The 17,010-nt window shown below is 40.6% G+C and overlaps 1 protein-coding gene across 1 annotated transcript; it reads right to left on the bottom strand.

Moving 5' to 3' along the window:
* Positions 1 to 404: 404 nt before the first annotated feature.
* Positions 405 to 8,384, bottom strand: LOC116286683 (uncharacterized). Its single transcript, XM_089024336.1, has 6 exons — positions 8,153 to 8,384; positions 5,894 to 6,138; positions 5,570 to 5,678; positions 4,290 to 4,553; positions 2,761 to 2,892; positions 405 to 1,349 (listed from the first exon to the last, which is right to left on the bottom strand). The coding sequence occupies exons 1-6, from the start codon at positions 8,199 to 8,201 to the stop codon at positions 991 to 993; spliced, it is 1,158 nt and encodes a 385-aa protein (XP_088880462.1). The 5' UTR covers positions 8,202 to 8,384; the 3' UTR covers positions 405 to 990.
* Positions 8,385 to 17,010: the final 8,626 nt, after the last annotated feature.

Genomic DNA, 17,010 nt, shown 5'->3' with positions numbered 1-17,010 from the left:
TTAATAAGATTAATAGTCCCCTTCACAGTTCCCTGCACTTTATCTTGAAAGGTAGCCGTGCCTTTGCATCGAAGCGAGACGAACGGTGAACTTGCAATGATAGAGACCTTTTTTAACATCTTGAACAATTATTCACATGTCTCTATCATTGCAAGCTAACCGTTCGTCTCGCTTCGATGCAAAGGCACGGCTACCTTTCAAGATGGCGCAGGGAACTGTGAAGGGGACTATTATCAATACCTTCTACATACTCCTTCCCAGTCCTTCAATCGTTTTAAAGTGGCCAATAGCTGGTACGCTGCTATCTGGTCAAAACTTATAATATATCAGTCATAGCTTGAGATAAATAGGCGGTTTGAATTTTACTACCACTAACAATACGAACTTTCTTTCTTATTCTAATTATCTTCTCACAATAATATTAAAATAATAATAGTAAAATAATTGCTATTCATTAACTGAACAAAAGAAAGTTCGTAAATGACGTTACCATGAGATTGGATGCTAATGTACCGCTCGAAGATTGGGTAATGCATGCATGAGTGAACAGGATTTATTCAATTCAAAAAAGAAAAGTTAGGGATAATTCGAGAGCAATAGCGTTATTTTTTTTTTTCAGTATTAATTTTATAGTAATATTTGTAAAAATGCACTATTCTACTAAAAGGCCGTTTCCCAGTCCCCGTGCGACAAATAAATCGCCAATCCCCTCTTGCTTTAGTCTCTTACGCAGCCGCCATTAATGACACTAATAGGGCCTGCGAAGGAGAGACTTCTCTTGTTTCTGTCAAGAGATTGTCAAAATAAACGAGTGAGAATTTCATATGTGTTAGAAACAAAGCTTCGAGTTTGCTACTATATTCCTGACAGTAACTGCAGTAATGTATTTGCTAAGGTTAAAGTCTATTAGGCAAGATTTTACTTTTTAAGGTTAGGTTTTTGGCTTGGTTTATCGCGAATTTTTGGAGATTATCTTATGAGTTGTGGAATCTAATTCTTACAGACAAATTGTTTGTACCCATCGGTACATCTTAGTTTTTTCCACTTACCAGTGGATGCCTCCATTAAGATACAGCCTTTACCAGCTGCAAGCGACCCCTCAAACTTATTGAAGTCAAATTGTGTACCATCAGTCCATTTATAAGCGCCTTCTGTTTCGGTATCACTCAATCCGATCCAGAACTCCATTCCGATTAAACTGACTACCGCTTCGTTTTCGGATTCGCTATGTATTGAAACCAGATGCCCTCCCTTAGTCACACAACGGCTTTCTGCGTCTTTCCAAGGTAAATATTCGTTAATAACTAAGTAGCAATTGCCTTGCTTGGAGGTCCAACTACCAGTGCAAGCTGAAAAAAACAAAAACAAATGATTAATATCAGGAAATTTGTAGAAAGAAAACTGTTATTACAGACCTTTTTGATAAATCCAAATGATATATTTTCCGCGCTTGACATCAAATTTATTATTTTCAATTTCATTAAAAAATACTAAATAAATTAAAAAATAAGAAATAATAATAATGACATCAAACGCGGAATAAAAGGCATTGCGGAATTTTTTTTAAACTGAGGTCTATAAATGAGTGTGAATGACGGAGTGAGTTCAGTAAACGTAGCATGTCAAACCAGTGATATCTGTAATATCAGCAAGCAATGTTAGTATAAACCAAAAGTAATGAATACAAGTAAGCTCATATAAAACAAGTTAAATGAAAACGGGACGTATATACTAAATTTATACTAACGATATCTTGATGTCAGAGAAAAAAGAGCCAGGGAAACTGCTGTGAACCCCTCTCATTAGAAGTAGTCAAGGGGCTGTGCAAACATTAGTAGGAGAGGGTTCAGAAGTGGGAGGGAACAAGAGAGAGAGAGAGAGAGAGGGGGGGGGGGGGGGGACGAATAAATTAACGGCGGAAGAAAGTAATGCACTAGCAGTGAATTGCTGAGCAGATGAAAAGCCAGTCAAATTCTAGGTAAGCAGCTTAGGTTGTAGTCTTGAGGCTTTCGCGTTCCATATAGATTATACATGAGGTTTTTTACGGTTTGAAGCACGATGTGTTGAATTAAAGAGGTTTGAAAGTTAGCTGAAGTAAGCAAGAATTATATTAACTGAAAGGGTAAGGTTTTTTGCTACAGAGCCCGAGAGTACCGCTAAAGAGGATTTCAACATAGCTTCTATTGCAGACGCTAGTAGTTCTAAGCCAGAGTCGTTTGATTCTAATCTAAAATAATAAAATGATTCATATGATTCTGGATATGTGGAGAACAAATACGAAGTATTGTTCAAGTCTTGTTCAAGTCTCTTGATAGTAAAACTAAAGCAGAGTACCACTATGGAAAGAAATATTTATTTAGGTTTATGAAAGACATCTGTTCGCTGGCATCAGATTTTTCATGACTCATCGTCTTATCCCTGTGAATCATCTGAAATCCCACTGCGGAAACTCTACGCACGATGTCTCGAATACAGGTACAGTTTTGTATATTTCTTGAAAGCAATGCGTTCCAGGCGATTATATCTCACAACCCAAGGTTTCTGGGACGGATATCAATAATCTACCTTGTACCAAATAACCCTCTTTGAACCAGTTTGATATTCCACCTTCCAGCTAATTCATAAGCTTTTGCAACACCAACGACTCGTCAAAACAGTCCTGGATCACATTACCAAGACAGCATAATTTAATTACAAAAAAAACCCTGTATTATCTAATATTATGAATCATGATCGACTGCAACCAAGCAATAAACTTACTTTTTGGGGTAGGAGAGACTGTTAGAGCTGTAGTCGGTGACTGAGCTTTTGATTCTGGAGTGTTTGGTGCGGTTCCACTAGATGGCGTTGTTGTTGTTGTTGTTGTTGTTGTTGTTGTTGTTGTTGTTGTTGCTGTCGGTTTTATAACACAGAAGATTAGTGCTTTGTTTTCTTCAGTGTCCAGCGAATCAGCCATAAGGCAATTTATGCAAAGGCCATTGTGGTGCCATTAACAATGGATGCTAATAAGAAGTCTGTTAAATGACACCAACGCTCCCTCGAGAGGTCGCGATGACGTAACGTGCAATCGAAGGATATCTGCATATTCTTTGTTTGCACGTTACGTCATCGCGGCCATGTTGGTACCATTTAACAAAAGATTTCTCATTAGCATCTATTGTTAATGGTAACAAAATGGCCGCCATGTTTTTGTCTTTTAACTCTCTTGGGAATGCTTGCAACCCATCAATAGCTAAAAAGTCAATCAAACCCCGTAGATCAAGAATGATTTCTGCGTACAAACAACAAATAGAATTCTTCGCTTTCTCTGAACTAACCATTTACCTGTGTTAGCCGTTTCAAACGGTTATCGTAAATAGCATGCATCTAAACATGTGTTACTGATTGTATTAACTATGATTACAAATAATCTGTGTTGCAGAAGCACAAGTATTTGTGAAGCATATACACGAGATATTCTCAGAGTTGTAGTGCCCTCTCTCCAGAAACGTATGACCAAAAATCGTAGAATGTACCTTTTATTACATATTTGAGTTGGATATCAGTGTGGTACAGCCGTGAATAACTGGATAGCTGTCATTTTACCGGTGTTTTACATGGTATATCTGCATTATACGCCACACTTTCCTAGACATGTCTGATTCCGCATTAGGCTCCGCCTCTCATAAAAAACTTGTACGTGATTGCTTGCATTTATAAAAAATATGTCACGAATATGTCAAAAATTCATAAAAAGTTTGTTCAAGTGACTACGGTATGGCGCGTCGCACAGTAAAACCATAATTAAATGGAGCGGAATGGTTTGGAAACTTTATAGAACAAAGCTATTGCTTTGCGTTTGAGGTTGAACTGTACCATCAAGTGATACTGACCGTGCACAACGAACCAATCATTTCCTTATTATTTTCATGTATGAACATTTTGAAAATGAAATCTTTCATTCGATGACCACGAGCCATGCGGATAAATATTTCCCGCGCAGATACAGTTACTAGATGATAAGTAAAAAAGCATGAAAAGAGTGGATTTCATTTTCAATAAACAATTAATCTTAATCAAATATGATCAATTAACAAATAATAACTATCTTTAGACGTTTTATTTAAGGAAAGAAACTCCTATATTCCCGAATACTATGAAAAAAACGGAGCATCCATTTTCCTTTTCTGTGCACGGTCAACGTCATATAACAATGGATAAAGTTGAACAAAAACATAAAACAATAGGTTTCCCAACCATCCCGCTCCATTAACTATGGTTAAACGTTAGAATTCAACTGATAAACTTACATGTTGATTCAGAGACTTCTGGGGCGGTAGTTGATGACTGAGTGGTTAATTCTGGAGTATTTGATGCTGTTCCGCTGGTTGGCGGTATTGCTGTTGTTGCTGCTGTTCCACTGGTTGGCGGTATTGCTGTTGTTGCTGCTGTTGTTACCGGTGTTCCACTGGTTTGCGGTATTGCTGTTGTTGTTGCTGCTGTTGTTGTTGTTGTTGTTGTTGCTGCTGTTGTTGTTGTTGCTAATGCTGTCGTTGCTGCTGTTGTTGTTGTTGCTGTCACGGTTTAAATTACAGGAAGTTTAGTGCTTTTATTCACCAGCAAAAATATATAAATGGGATGAGCGAGCAAATGCAGTTATCGATAAGTCAATGAATAAAAGAACGAGTGATGATGGTGATGATGGTGATGATCATAATGATGAGGAGGATGATAATAGTAACTTTATTTAATAACAGTAAAATTATCTTCAAATGTAAAAGTTTTGAAACATTTAGAATAATGAAGCTTAATTATGTAGATGTAAAGCATCTTTTTAGCAACTAAATGGGCACCCAACAATAGGTGCGCTTGAAAAGCCCAAGCAAGCTATTACTTTTCTTTAGAAATGATGTCAAATTGACTATTTTATGGTCGTACGACAATACACTTCAAAGCTAAGGTCAAAATATTAGTCTATAGTCGTATTTTGATCATTTCACACATGAGTGGATTACTCCCCATTCCTTTATAGCTCAGTAGGATGTCAGGAAAGCACGGGTTGTGTAGCGGTTAGAGCGGTCGCCTCTCACTAAGGCGAGCGGCCGGCTCGATTTGCTAGGACTCGTCATATGAAAGTAAAGTTTTCTATTTTGTTTAACGTTCTCTTCTGTGCTTTGAGAGTTTTTCTTCGGGTTTTCCGTAGTGCGATTTGGGCGATTTCTATGTTTCCTGGTAGTTGTTGGATATTCCTATCTTGACACCGATTTATGAGGCCTAGTACCCAAATAATAGATTCAAGAAATGAAGCTTAGCCATTTTAGCTTTTATGAACTTTATTATATATATACATATAGAAAATTTTGTTATATTATTTAGAGTTTTTGATGTAATGTTTCAAAACCGACAATGAGGACTGGGCGGGATTTCAAGTCCAAGCAATTAGTTCCAGTCCGAGGCGCACTCGAGGACTGGAACTAATTGCGCGGACTTGAAATCTTGTCAGTCCGATATTGGAGGCTTTGAAATAACTTTGAAATGCAGGTCTATAATAAAGTGTACCGGCTCATGCAGTATACATGCAGTTACTGACCTTGGTCGCAGTTGGGCCCAGTGAATCCTGCATTCCTGCACTGACATTGAAATGTGTTATCAGCAAAATTTACTCGACATACTTGTGGATCGACGCATTTGCAGTTGTTCTAAATAAACGACATAAAAAATCATTTAGTAACATCCATTGTTCTATTGATATCAATTGACATCTTTACAGTAAGGGAGCTTTTTATCTAATATCAGACCGTATGGGGAGACATGAAACCTTATGTTATGGCAACTAAATTTGGATAGCCTTTCTAAAGTAAAGGCCGTAGGGTCTCATTACAAATCACTATTGTCTGTATATTAGAAACTATACCTCAGCACTGCGATAAATCGAATTGGGTCGATCTATAAGGTCACCAGAGTGTGCTACGTGATCAGATTCACTGAGCTCACACGTCGGGTCAACAAAGTTGTATGAAATGCAGCGATCATCCAAATAGCATTTTATCCTGCATAGACGCTCGTTACCGACGTCTTCAGACTTGAAAACATGATTAATCAGCGCTTTTCCCTTCAAAGTGTTCATGAAGTTCATCGTCTTGCATGGGCTATCCTGACCTATAACGGTAAGAGAAATCAGCACGGCACGGCACTCGTCCAAACGTGTCCATTCCGGTTCACTTTTTCAAATCGTTTTCGTTCGTCCACACGACATAGCAAATTGCCCATTCCAGACCAAGTGAAATTCCCCTGAGAATTGTTCTTTTATGATGAACATTTAAGCAATGGTCAATGCTTAGCGTGCGTAAATCTACTGATGGTGCACGCGGATAGTTGGGAGAGCACGATGGTAGCGTAAGAGTTGCACGAGGTGGAGCCGAATGTACAGTCTTTTTAGTCTTTTTAGTTTTATTTGAATGCTTGCAATTTTCACCAAATTTTCAACTTGACGTCACCAGCGTGCTCCATACGAGTGCTCCATACATTTTTTCTTCATAGGTGGTGAACCAATCAGAGCGCGCGTTATATCTTAGTTATGTTATTAAAAATATCTACATATGAAAGAATCACCTCAAGAGTGGCATCACATGGTCTGAAAGTGGACAACTAACAACGAAGTTAAAGAGTTCTATTTCGACACATTTGAAAAAATTCCGTTTTCAAAAATATCCGGATATCTGGGAAGCACCGGTGGCGTGCGCTGCTAATGCGTCGCCTCTCACCAATGCGGCCCGAGTTCGAGTCCTGCCGATCTCGATGTCGTATGTGAGTAGAGTTGTTTGTTGGTTCTCTCCTGTGCTTCGAGGGTTTTTCTCCCTCCTCAAAAATCAAATTCGATCTCTGGGATTTCACTTAATTTGCAGCCTAGCTCTGTTGTGATTGTCCAACGCTGTGATACAACAGCGAAAAGCTTTGTAGATTTTTTTTAAATAGATTTTTTAGATCTGCGGACGGGGAATAGTAAACTTATGAAGATCAACTAATTCAAATATTCTCCTTTAATTTCATATGCATTGAAGGGTTTTAAGGCAGTCAAATAAAAATAAGTACGTTCATAACTACTTTCGCTCACGGCTGCTTGTTGATTATTCACGCTTGACTTCCGTGTTATTCCTTGTCGTGTACTGTTAGTATCGAGCGTACTTATTTTTATTTGACTGCCTTAAAACCCTTCAATGCATATGAAATTAAAGGAAAATATTTGTAAAAGATACATCTTTTAGTGACTTCATTTAGAAAAACATCGTTCGACGATTTTTTGAATACCGCTTTCAACGATATTTTCTATCGCTTTTGACAACAAATGGGGTCATTTAGCTTCATACCAAAAAATCCATAACGTTAGAAAGAAAGTCACAATTTGATTCATACTCAATAAGGACAGTGTCTATATCCGTACCTATATTCTAGCTACTAAAAATATTGAATCCACTAAAATAAAGTCCCGATTTTGAGGGTATAAAGTTGACACGCTAGAAATAATAGTGAAAGTCCATGAAAATATTCACCGCGTAATATTTGGAAAACGCTCTCATACATTTTTTTCATATTGCAATATGTTGGGTGCCTTGATGAATACTATCGACTGGTGCAAGTCGCTTTGAAAGTTTAGGTCTAGTTTTCGAGAAAATAAGCGGTAAACGATTTCTATGATGTCATCATTACGTCATAATGAAAAGGCCGCTTTAAACTAATTTATCAATTTTGAAACCTTTAATCCTTTCCTGACATTGTGTGAAAAGCGCTTGCAGATCGAGTTATTCCAGACGAAGTTGTAGCCGTTTCAATGCGGCTAGGTGTGCCAGACCAAAACTACCCTGAGCCTCCTTAAAACGTTTATTTTCTCAAAACACTCAAAAATATCTGAGTTGCATGAGCAAAAGAGGTAATATATACAAACTACACATGAATTTATATTTAGCCACATAGTTAGAATATTTCCATATGTTTTTTCCTCGTTGCGTTTCTTCACAGATGTCAATATAAGTTAATTCTGCTTACAGACCTTCCTTTTTTGAGTTCGTACACGTATTTGGAATGATTTCTACTAAATGAAATGTAGCACTATTAAATAAACGCAAATTCAGTGTCCACGTTTCTTGTACTCATAAGATCTATTTGTGCTACTTACCGTAGACTATATCCATTAACATCAAGGCAACAGCCACTTTCAGAGACATTCTTTGATCAGAAGCTAAAACGTCTTTAATTTATCTGCTTCAAGATGGCGGGGAAGTAAATTAATAATTACTTGAACTTTTGTGATACCCCGAAAGTTAACATTTTCTTAAAATTCTTCGGCGCTTATGACAGATGTCGACTGCAAAAAATCGCCATTAAACAAGACAAGGGTTTGTTTTTGACTCTAGATGTCACCTGGGAGAGGAATGACTAATAAAGAGGAGTTGAAGCTTTTTACGCAACGTTCATCAATATTAAACATCGGAATAATAATAACAAAATTTATAAATAACACTTTATTAAAAGCGGCAAACAATACATACGAAACATCAGAGACATAAGCCTTTCTTCCCATATGAAACTCTTTTAGTGAACTTTCCGTGCGGATATAAGCTCGCATTATTTTATATTTATATTATAAGATGCATGAGCATTATTTGTTTTCCTACTTTATTTTAGGGTTTTAGGTAACTTAAACATAAATTGTTTTGTCGTATGCAAAACGCAGGTACGTACAAACATTATTGACGTTATTGGCATGCATAATGTATTACGCCAAACTAAAGGTTTTGATCGATAATTGTTAGACGCACTAACTTTTAGTTATAAAAGTCGATTCTTTATTTCGCGTTAATAGAGATTTTTTTATCATCTCATCATCTCATCAAAAGTGATTAAAGTAAAGTTTGCATTTTTTTTGGATGGATAGACCTCCTCGGCTCGGGCTAATGTTTTCCCATTTCATACCACATGTCATTCTCTTGAGAATAAGTTCTTTGTTTGAGTTGCCATCAATATTCATGTGCCTTCTCATATGCAACCGAACGCAGGGGTAAACAAATATATGATACTCCTCATTGTGGCGGGCGATTCATGTTTTTATGATTACTGCGGCTTTGTATGGTACCATGGCAATCCCCCGGCGAATTTGCTCTGCTTCTGGTTTCTATAAAATAAACCTTTTTTTTGGGGAACGGGTAATCAGTCCTCAGTCCAACCCCCAGCCTGAAGAATCAGGTGCGGACTGTGGCGGCCGACAGGGAAATGGGGAAGAGCTCTGTGAAGGCCCTATGTGCCATTTAGGCGCGAGGAGGATGATAGGTACAGGTACATCGGCTTTGTAGTATAAAGTGGCTTTGTAGTGGGCCCGTTCGTAAGCGTGGATAGCGCTATCCGATAGATAAGTCCTTATACAGTGGACAAGGCGACACTGTCATCCAATAAAAGAAAAGAAAATCAATCTAGAAGTTGTCCTATCTGAAATGGGCGATCTGAAAACCAAAAGGAATTTTTGTGCATTTATGTTTTCTTGCTAAAATACGAAAACAATCATATAATATTAATAACACAAATATCATGCCACATATTTCAATCAAAAAGGAAACCGATTTTCGGCTGTAAACACTTTACAATTCGCAGCGTGCTCTACTCACTCCCAGGTTTCACTTTCAGATCTCCGACTGACGTCTTTTTCAAAATAAAATAATTCCCTTCCCTTGAGTATTGAAACCTTTTTTGGTTTGTTTTATCGGAAAGGCGTCAGGTACTCAGCAGGTCACGATACATGCTATGATTATTGGGCATCTTATTTGAATGGTTTGAAGAAAAGTTGAAATAAGCATGAAACCGGTATTTAAAGATGTCTCAGGCGAAATAATTCACAAGGTCAGATGAGACTTCAATTCCAAAAGCATATTTATATTCTGTCGCGTTCGACGTGTTAGAATTCTTGAGCTTAATATAAATTTTGAAAAGTTTTGGCATAATTTTATAATTTGACATAATTAGCTTTTTGAAACAAACGGAAGTCTGCATATTTAATTTGGACGTAATTTTTACTATAAACATTACCATTGTACAAGTATAACAATATGTTTGACGCTTTCATTAATGGATAGTTCAATGGATTTCTGGTTTGGCGTCAATTCAAAATAAACATTAATATTATATGTAATGCTTAGTGCAGTTTTCGTATGACTGTGAAAAGTTCACGGCACAAGCACGGTCGTGACACAGCAAGGGAAACGCCAGACAAGTCACATTGCACGAGAATTTACTCTCCATCCAATCAAATACCCGGAACACGGCATACAGTAAACACGGCGCGGACACGGTCACGACAAGATCACGGCACTTTTAGACCAATCATATTGCGCGTGAAAAAAATCAGCAAATTCAAATTCTAGAAAGCATCACGATCTCGGCACGTCACGCTTACGGCACTGAGCTTTTCACAGTCATACGAAAACTGCACTACAGCATGAGCGGCCGTGTTGTATCGGCATATTACGCGATGACCGCGAGCCGAAGGTGAGGGATTGATGTGCCTTCAATTGCAAATACAAACGACAAAACACAACATAATTAACAGATATATGTTTATTTGTATTAATTATTACTGATAGGATCCTACCCAATAATCTTTTGGAGGCATTTCCTATAGGATTCCCGTGTATAGTCCTATTGATTAGCATCTACCAGCTGTCAATCAATATCAGCATGTCGTCAGTGATAAAGAGAACGAAGAGCTAGATTACCACGTGACAGAAATTAATGTCTACGCATGCTCTAGGAGGAAGGGGGCAACTCTAGGCAAATGGCTTAAATAGTGTTGTTTCCATTTGTGACGTAAATTATGTAGTCTTATGCGATTCTGCATAATTTCAGGGACCGGAAGTTATCTAAAATGGCATGCAAACCATTGCAAGCTCGCTCTGCAAGAGCGAAGAAAAGTCTTTCCTGATTTGTGTGCATGAGACTTTGGAGACCCCAGCCCGAATTTGCGGGGTGCGCCAAGGTAGCTCAAAAATCGCAATTCATTCAAGCAAATTCGTACTTGGTTTAAAGGTAGACACATGTTTGTGGTTTGATTATGTGAGGATTGTTTAATTTTATTAAAAGTAAGCAGCGATTTACCTTGATTCTAAAATTATTTTATCGGAGAGTCTGCTATACAGATTATTAGTACTAAGACTGGACTATACTAAAAACAAATAAAATTTGTTGGCACTTGTGTTTTTGAATTTCAGTAACACGGTAAACTTTTCAGAAAAGCTCGCCGTGGCTCAGCAGTTTTTGAACATGACATGGTCTCGCGTTTGCTATTTCTTTGGCGGCAATAAAGGCATTGATACGTGTTTCATGGTTGGGGATTTCTTTGTACGTAGACATATTGTTAATAATAAGATAATGCTTCTTCTGCGTAAATTTTAAGATGAAATACCCAGTTTTCGGCCGGAGACTGACTGTTTACTAACTGATGTAGTTACTAGTAATACAAATCGAATGATTAAACCACAGGCTTACCATCCGAAGTTATCTGTGGTTTCGGATGTGTGGGCTCCCTGTGGTCTCTTGTGGCGTTCGCCCGTTAACACGCAAAACGCCAAAAACTGGCCTTAAAACGCATCGGACGAAGAATTAACACTCAAATTTCATGAAGTGAATGACCAAACTTCATTTTGACGGCATTTAATTCTTAGGAAATTTTCAGAAGATGTATTTTTGAGAAGCTGAAATCACTCGATAATTCAAAATTTTATTAACGGGCGAACGCCACAAGAGACCACAGAGAGCCCACACATCCGAAACCACAGATACTTTGGATGGTATAAGCCTGTGATTAAACATAAATACCTATAAACCTTAAAAATCAAAACTTTAGTCATGATAGAGGACTAAGATCCCGGATTATAGTAATTTAGATTCTCTAAGACATAAAGGGCAAAAATTCAGACGTTTAGAATCGACTTATAAAAAAGAAAAATCATGGTGCGTGCCTGATCCCATTGTTTGAAACACATATAATAAAGATGAATAATGATAAAAATATCAATCAGGATATAAACCGCAAGATGGCAATGAATCCTTGACTGATCAATGGATTGAAAAAGAGTGCACCATAGGATAGTGACATAGCAAGCCTAAGCCTAAGCCTAAGCCTAAGCCTAAGCCTAAGCCTAAGCCTAAGCCTAAGCCTAAGCCTAAGCCTAAGCCTAAGCCTAAGCCTAAGCCTAAGCCTAAGCCTAAGCCTAAAGCAGCAGTAAGGGGGACTCGCGAATCGCCGGCATTGCCAAAAATCACAAATCGAAAAACACCAGGGGGGGGGGGGGGTGGGTTTTTTGGAGCAGTGACGAGGCCCTACAGGGGGTCTTGCGCGATCCGTCGGCAGCGCGAAAAGTCCCTTACTGCTGCTATGTTGGGTACCGCAAACGGAGGTTAAGATATTCCTTAGATATAGATGGACGCCATCAAGAGCATACGAAACAAAACTGTGCGTAAGCTAAGAACTCAGGTGTTGGATCGCCTGGACGCCGACTTTGCCTTCACAACATTTATGGAGGGAGATACAGATGAGACGATGAACGAAGAAAGAGCAGAAAAAATTATCGACATGATGCCCGAAGGTAACTACCGTTTGGAGTTGACGTTTATAAAGTATTTAGACGGCGAGTGGATAATCGAAAAGGGCCGTAATCCTATTCGGGCGTCAGGTAAGCAAAACCTGTTTGTCTTAAGTGAAAATACGCGCCCGGGAGCGTTAGTAGGCATTGGACATGATGTTTTACGAGGTCGCTTACCCAGTTACTGTGGTCATTTACGGTGCGTACGAGATTAAGAAGCCCGACGTTAAGAAGCTCAAACCAATGCGACATCCAGGTAACTGTGTTGCGAAGTTAGTAAGAGAGTTCTTTGAGGACTCCACCCGTGGTAGTAAGTTAACTTTAAAGAGAAGAGAAGCCATCAGGAAATGGGAAAAAGACACACATAAGGCCGGAGCCACCATAGACAACATCAAGAAGTTAGAGACTGCCTTAGAACGCCGCATACACGTAAAAGATATCACTGACGGGTTCATTTACCCAGGTACGCACAAATACGGAGGTAGAGGTGCCCCCATAATCATTTACCAACACAATGGACACGCTTGGCGAGAACTTAGGTTCCCCAAAAAGAAGGAAACTAAGGTCTATAAAGCTTCTCCGTTGGTAGAATTAGTCCACGAAAACTCCGTTTGGTTGATGGATTCGGAAGGAAGTCAGTTTATAACGCAGGATGGTACACTTTACCGCCCCGAAATTGAACACCAACGCATTCAAAGTGCCTGTGAAACCTTAGGGGAAGACTTCTCAGACGAGGTCCTTAGCTCTCGTAGTTTGGACTCCTTAGCCGCAAAGAAGAGGAACGGATGGAAGTCCACGCCTAAGGAATTCGCCGACATAGCCAAAGCCTGTGTAGAGCATGGTCATGGAGGTCTGTGGAACATGGAGTATGACGAAAACGAATACGTCTCCTTAGACATGAAACACTGTTACCCCGCAAGTTTTAAAGGATTGGGGGATTGTAAGGAGTATTATGACCGCTACGGACATCCAGACTCGCAGTTCTTTCGTGTGTCCTTAGACGGCAGCTATGACGCTCCAGCTACGGGGTTTGTAAGATTAACCTCATGGAAGTTAGCAAAGGGCTTACACCCCATAATTTACGCGTGGTATGGTAAACATTTACAGGAGAAGGAATGGATTCCCGTGCCGTTGTTAAAGTTCTTTGAAGAGCATAAACTTATGACGTACACAGCGCATGAAGCCATACTTTGTCATAGCGCCTTTACGCAATGGCTCCCAGAGCATAACCCCACCGCGCGGGTTGTCATAGGAAAGTTCACTCAGGGCGCAAAAGAAGGCGAAAAACATATGCAGCGGCGCCTAATAACGGACGAAGGAGAGTTAAGCTTCCTCGTAAAGCGCGCACATGATGAAGGAACAATGGTATCCGTAGAGAAATGGGACTACATTGTAGATGATAAACTACACAAATGGAACGCTTTGTGTTACTACCAAGATCACAGACCGCAGTATTATCATCTGCGTGCCAGCATGTTAGCCTATGCGCACATTAACCTTCTTGCGATGCTGCTACGGTTCGACAAAGAGGACATACCACGTGTAGCCACGGATTCCCTGTACGTAAAGCCCGAAGTGTTAGAAAAGATGCAGGAGTTCTACACCGAAGACGAGTTAGCGGAAAGTGGTCAATGGCGCGTTAAAGACGAAGAGATAAAAGCCTGGAGAGAACGTGTGGAATATCATGGTGGACACACAAAAGGCGCCATTACCCCCACAGAAGAGCCATTACCGTTAGTTACGGACCCCATTTCCTACCAACGCTTCTCTTACCTTTACGGAACGGGTGGTAGTGGTAAGACCACCAGGGTTTTGGAACTCTTTCCAAAAATAAAGGTGTTAACTCCTACGCATCGTTTGGAAAGGGAATTAACGGAGATGGGTTACGACGCGCAAACCTACCACAGCTTCTTTCGCTGGAATGGCCAAAAGTGGGTACCCGAGGCAGTACACGACATACCTCCGGTAATACTTTGGGACGAGATTTGCACCGTTCCCTTGGAAATACTGCGGGAGTTCGTAGACTTCCTAAAAGGGAAATGCCAGGTGATATTTGCTGGGGATCCATGCCAACCTCCTCCAATAGCCGGAGAAATGCCCCACGAATGGTTAAAAGGAATGGTAGACCATGCAGAGGAAATCAACACCGACTACCGCAGCAAAGACCAAGTACGTAAATTAAAGGCGGAATTAAGGGGCCTTAGCGACGCGGAACAAAACAAGACACTGCGCAAACGCGTACGAGCGAAGTCCTACGAGGACTTCCTTTACACATGGCATCCAAAGGATCTGGTGCTGAGCAGCAAACGCGCAGCACAGTCTCGCATACAAAAGGATTTGCTAAATATACACCGAGAGCGCTTCCCTACGCATCCCGTACCTGTTTGCTACAAACCCCACGATACCCGCATGCAAAAAAGAGACGTCTGGGTACCTGGTACTGACATCCAACTGCAGAACGCAGTAACGCATGATAAAGCCTGGGTACCCATACAAAAGGTGGAAAAAATAACCTCCCATCCAGACTGGCGCTTGGGTTATTGCATGACAGTCCACAGCGCGCAGGGACTTACCATAAAAGAGACCTTATGGATCATAGACCAGCGTTTGTGTTGGAGTAACTTAATTTACACCGCCGTAAGCCGCGTAGAATACGCCAAGCAATTGAAAAGAGCTTGGGGTCCGCAACTGCGTTACGATAAGACCCCAGAAGACGTAGCCAAAGAGAACATTACGAAGAAACTCCTTCGCTACAAGCGCCACGACGAAGAAAAAAATATGACGTTCGACCTCTGCGTGGACGACGTCTATAAGAACGGGGCGCGGTGTGCCAAATGTAACATACCTCTACTATGGAGGTTTGACCCAAATGACGATCAGCAGTTCTCCGTGGATCGCATAAATAATAAACGCGGCCATTGCAGAGGTAACGTAAGGTTGACATGCCTAGAGTGTAATCGGGCGCGTGGAGCAGCACTACTCTGAGTCTTTGGGGACTATGAGCAGCTCTTCCATGACGAATCCGCGACTTGGGCCATTTAGGTAATACAACACGGGTTGCCCTTCCTTGGTGACGGACTTTGAAATCTCATACGTTTCCAAAGACCAGTTAGGATCCGTGGCTCTCTTACTGCCACCTTCGAGTTCCCCCGGCTGATAGAGGTATCTGACCACTATGTTGCGGGGTAGCTTTTTTTCCTTCAGTCCGACCGCCCTTGAACTTCTGACGTAGGACTTGTGCTCCACGTGTTTCTTTTTTATGGCATCCTTGGGTTTTATTCCCGTAGCCCTGGCCGCCTCGTTGTTCAAAGCCACGACGACCTGGGGGAGCCTCTGAGTCCATTCCCTGTTGCGTTTGGAGGGATCTTCCAGCTCTTTCCAATACTGGTACCCAAAGAGACGCTCGGCCAGAGTCTTATTAAATCTTTCGACAATGCTCTGACCCCTGTGGTACTCAGCTTCGGCTCTCCTAATCTTAGTGTCGTGGTCTTTCAGGGTCTTAGTAACCACGCCCATGAACTCCGTCCCCGCATCCACTTGCAGCAGCTTAGGCCATTTCAAAACGCGCTTATAAATCCTACCTAGGGCTTCTGCGACTTCCCCAGAATCCTTGCTGGTTATGGGTTCGGCGTCCTCGTATCTGCTTGCGATATCAACTACGGTCAAAGCGTACCTATAGGTCTTTCTTCTCACCTTGTCGTGCGGTAAGAAAAGCAAATCCGCCTGATGAACTTCATTGGGGGCATTTACGGTGAAGCTGGGCCTGGGAATGTACTTGGGCACGGGAAGATAGACCTGCCAGAGGGTTTGTTTTCTTAACCAGTTCTTAGCCGTTTCTTCTGATACCCTGGCCGCGGTCGCGAGTTTCTTGATAGCCGACGCTCCTTTCCAATAGCCTTCAGGCCCATAGTAAATCCTTTTGAGTTTGTCCTCTACGCGGCCCATTATATGAATTCCAAAACAAGATTGATCTTTCGCCCGTTGAAATCCACCGTCTTTCCGTCCACTTTAATGGTGATGTTTATGCTTTCTACCAAATTAGACAAATCATAGCTCAAAGAAATGGGAGTGTATTCTACTGGGTCAAATGGATTACCTTTGGGCAGAAACTTGGACATAAGAGAAGACTTTTCTCCATTGTTGTAACTATGAACCAAGTCGCAATAGACTTCGTAAGAGGATGCGACTTTCCATTTTACGTCAAGTTGACCATTGATCGTGGTACTAGTAAGGCCCAGGAGTTCTACCAATGGACTGCCCTTTAAATTAGCGCTTCCACTATTTTTCTTGAATTTCATTTCATGGGGTAATCCTGTGGTAAGAGTATATCCATGCTTTGCTAGCTCCTTAGCCAGTGTTATGGGGGTGTAATGGGAATCTGGTATTTTTGGTTTGGTGGAAGTCA

This window comes from Actinia tenebrosa, unplaced genomic scaffold, assembly GCF_029948245.1.
Source record: "Actinia tenebrosa isolate PJP-AT-01 unplaced genomic scaffold, QUT_ActTen_1.0 PGA_scaffold8__29_contigs__length_14323225, whole genome shotgun sequence".
In the NCBI taxonomy this organism is placed as follows: Eukaryota; Metazoa; Cnidaria; class Anthozoa; order Actiniaria; family Actiniidae; genus Actinia; species Actinia tenebrosa.
Note: the sequence above shows the minus strand (reverse complement) of the source record. Positions and strands in the feature narration are given on the sequence as shown.

Bases quoted from the DNA above. Each gene is read 5' to 3' on its own strand.
- LOC116286683 (XM_089024336.1), bottom strand. From the start codon at position 8,201: ATGTCTCTGAAAGTGGCTGTTGCCTTGATGTTAATGGATATAGTCTAC. The intron at 6,139-8,152 runs GTAAGTAGCACA...TTACCGTTATAG, and splicing joins GTTAATGGATATAGTCTACG to GTCAGGATAGCCCATGCAAG. The intron at 5,679-5,893 runs GTATAGTTTCTA...TCGTTTATTTAG, and splicing joins CGATTTATCGCAGTGCTGAG to AACAACTGCAAATGCGTCGA.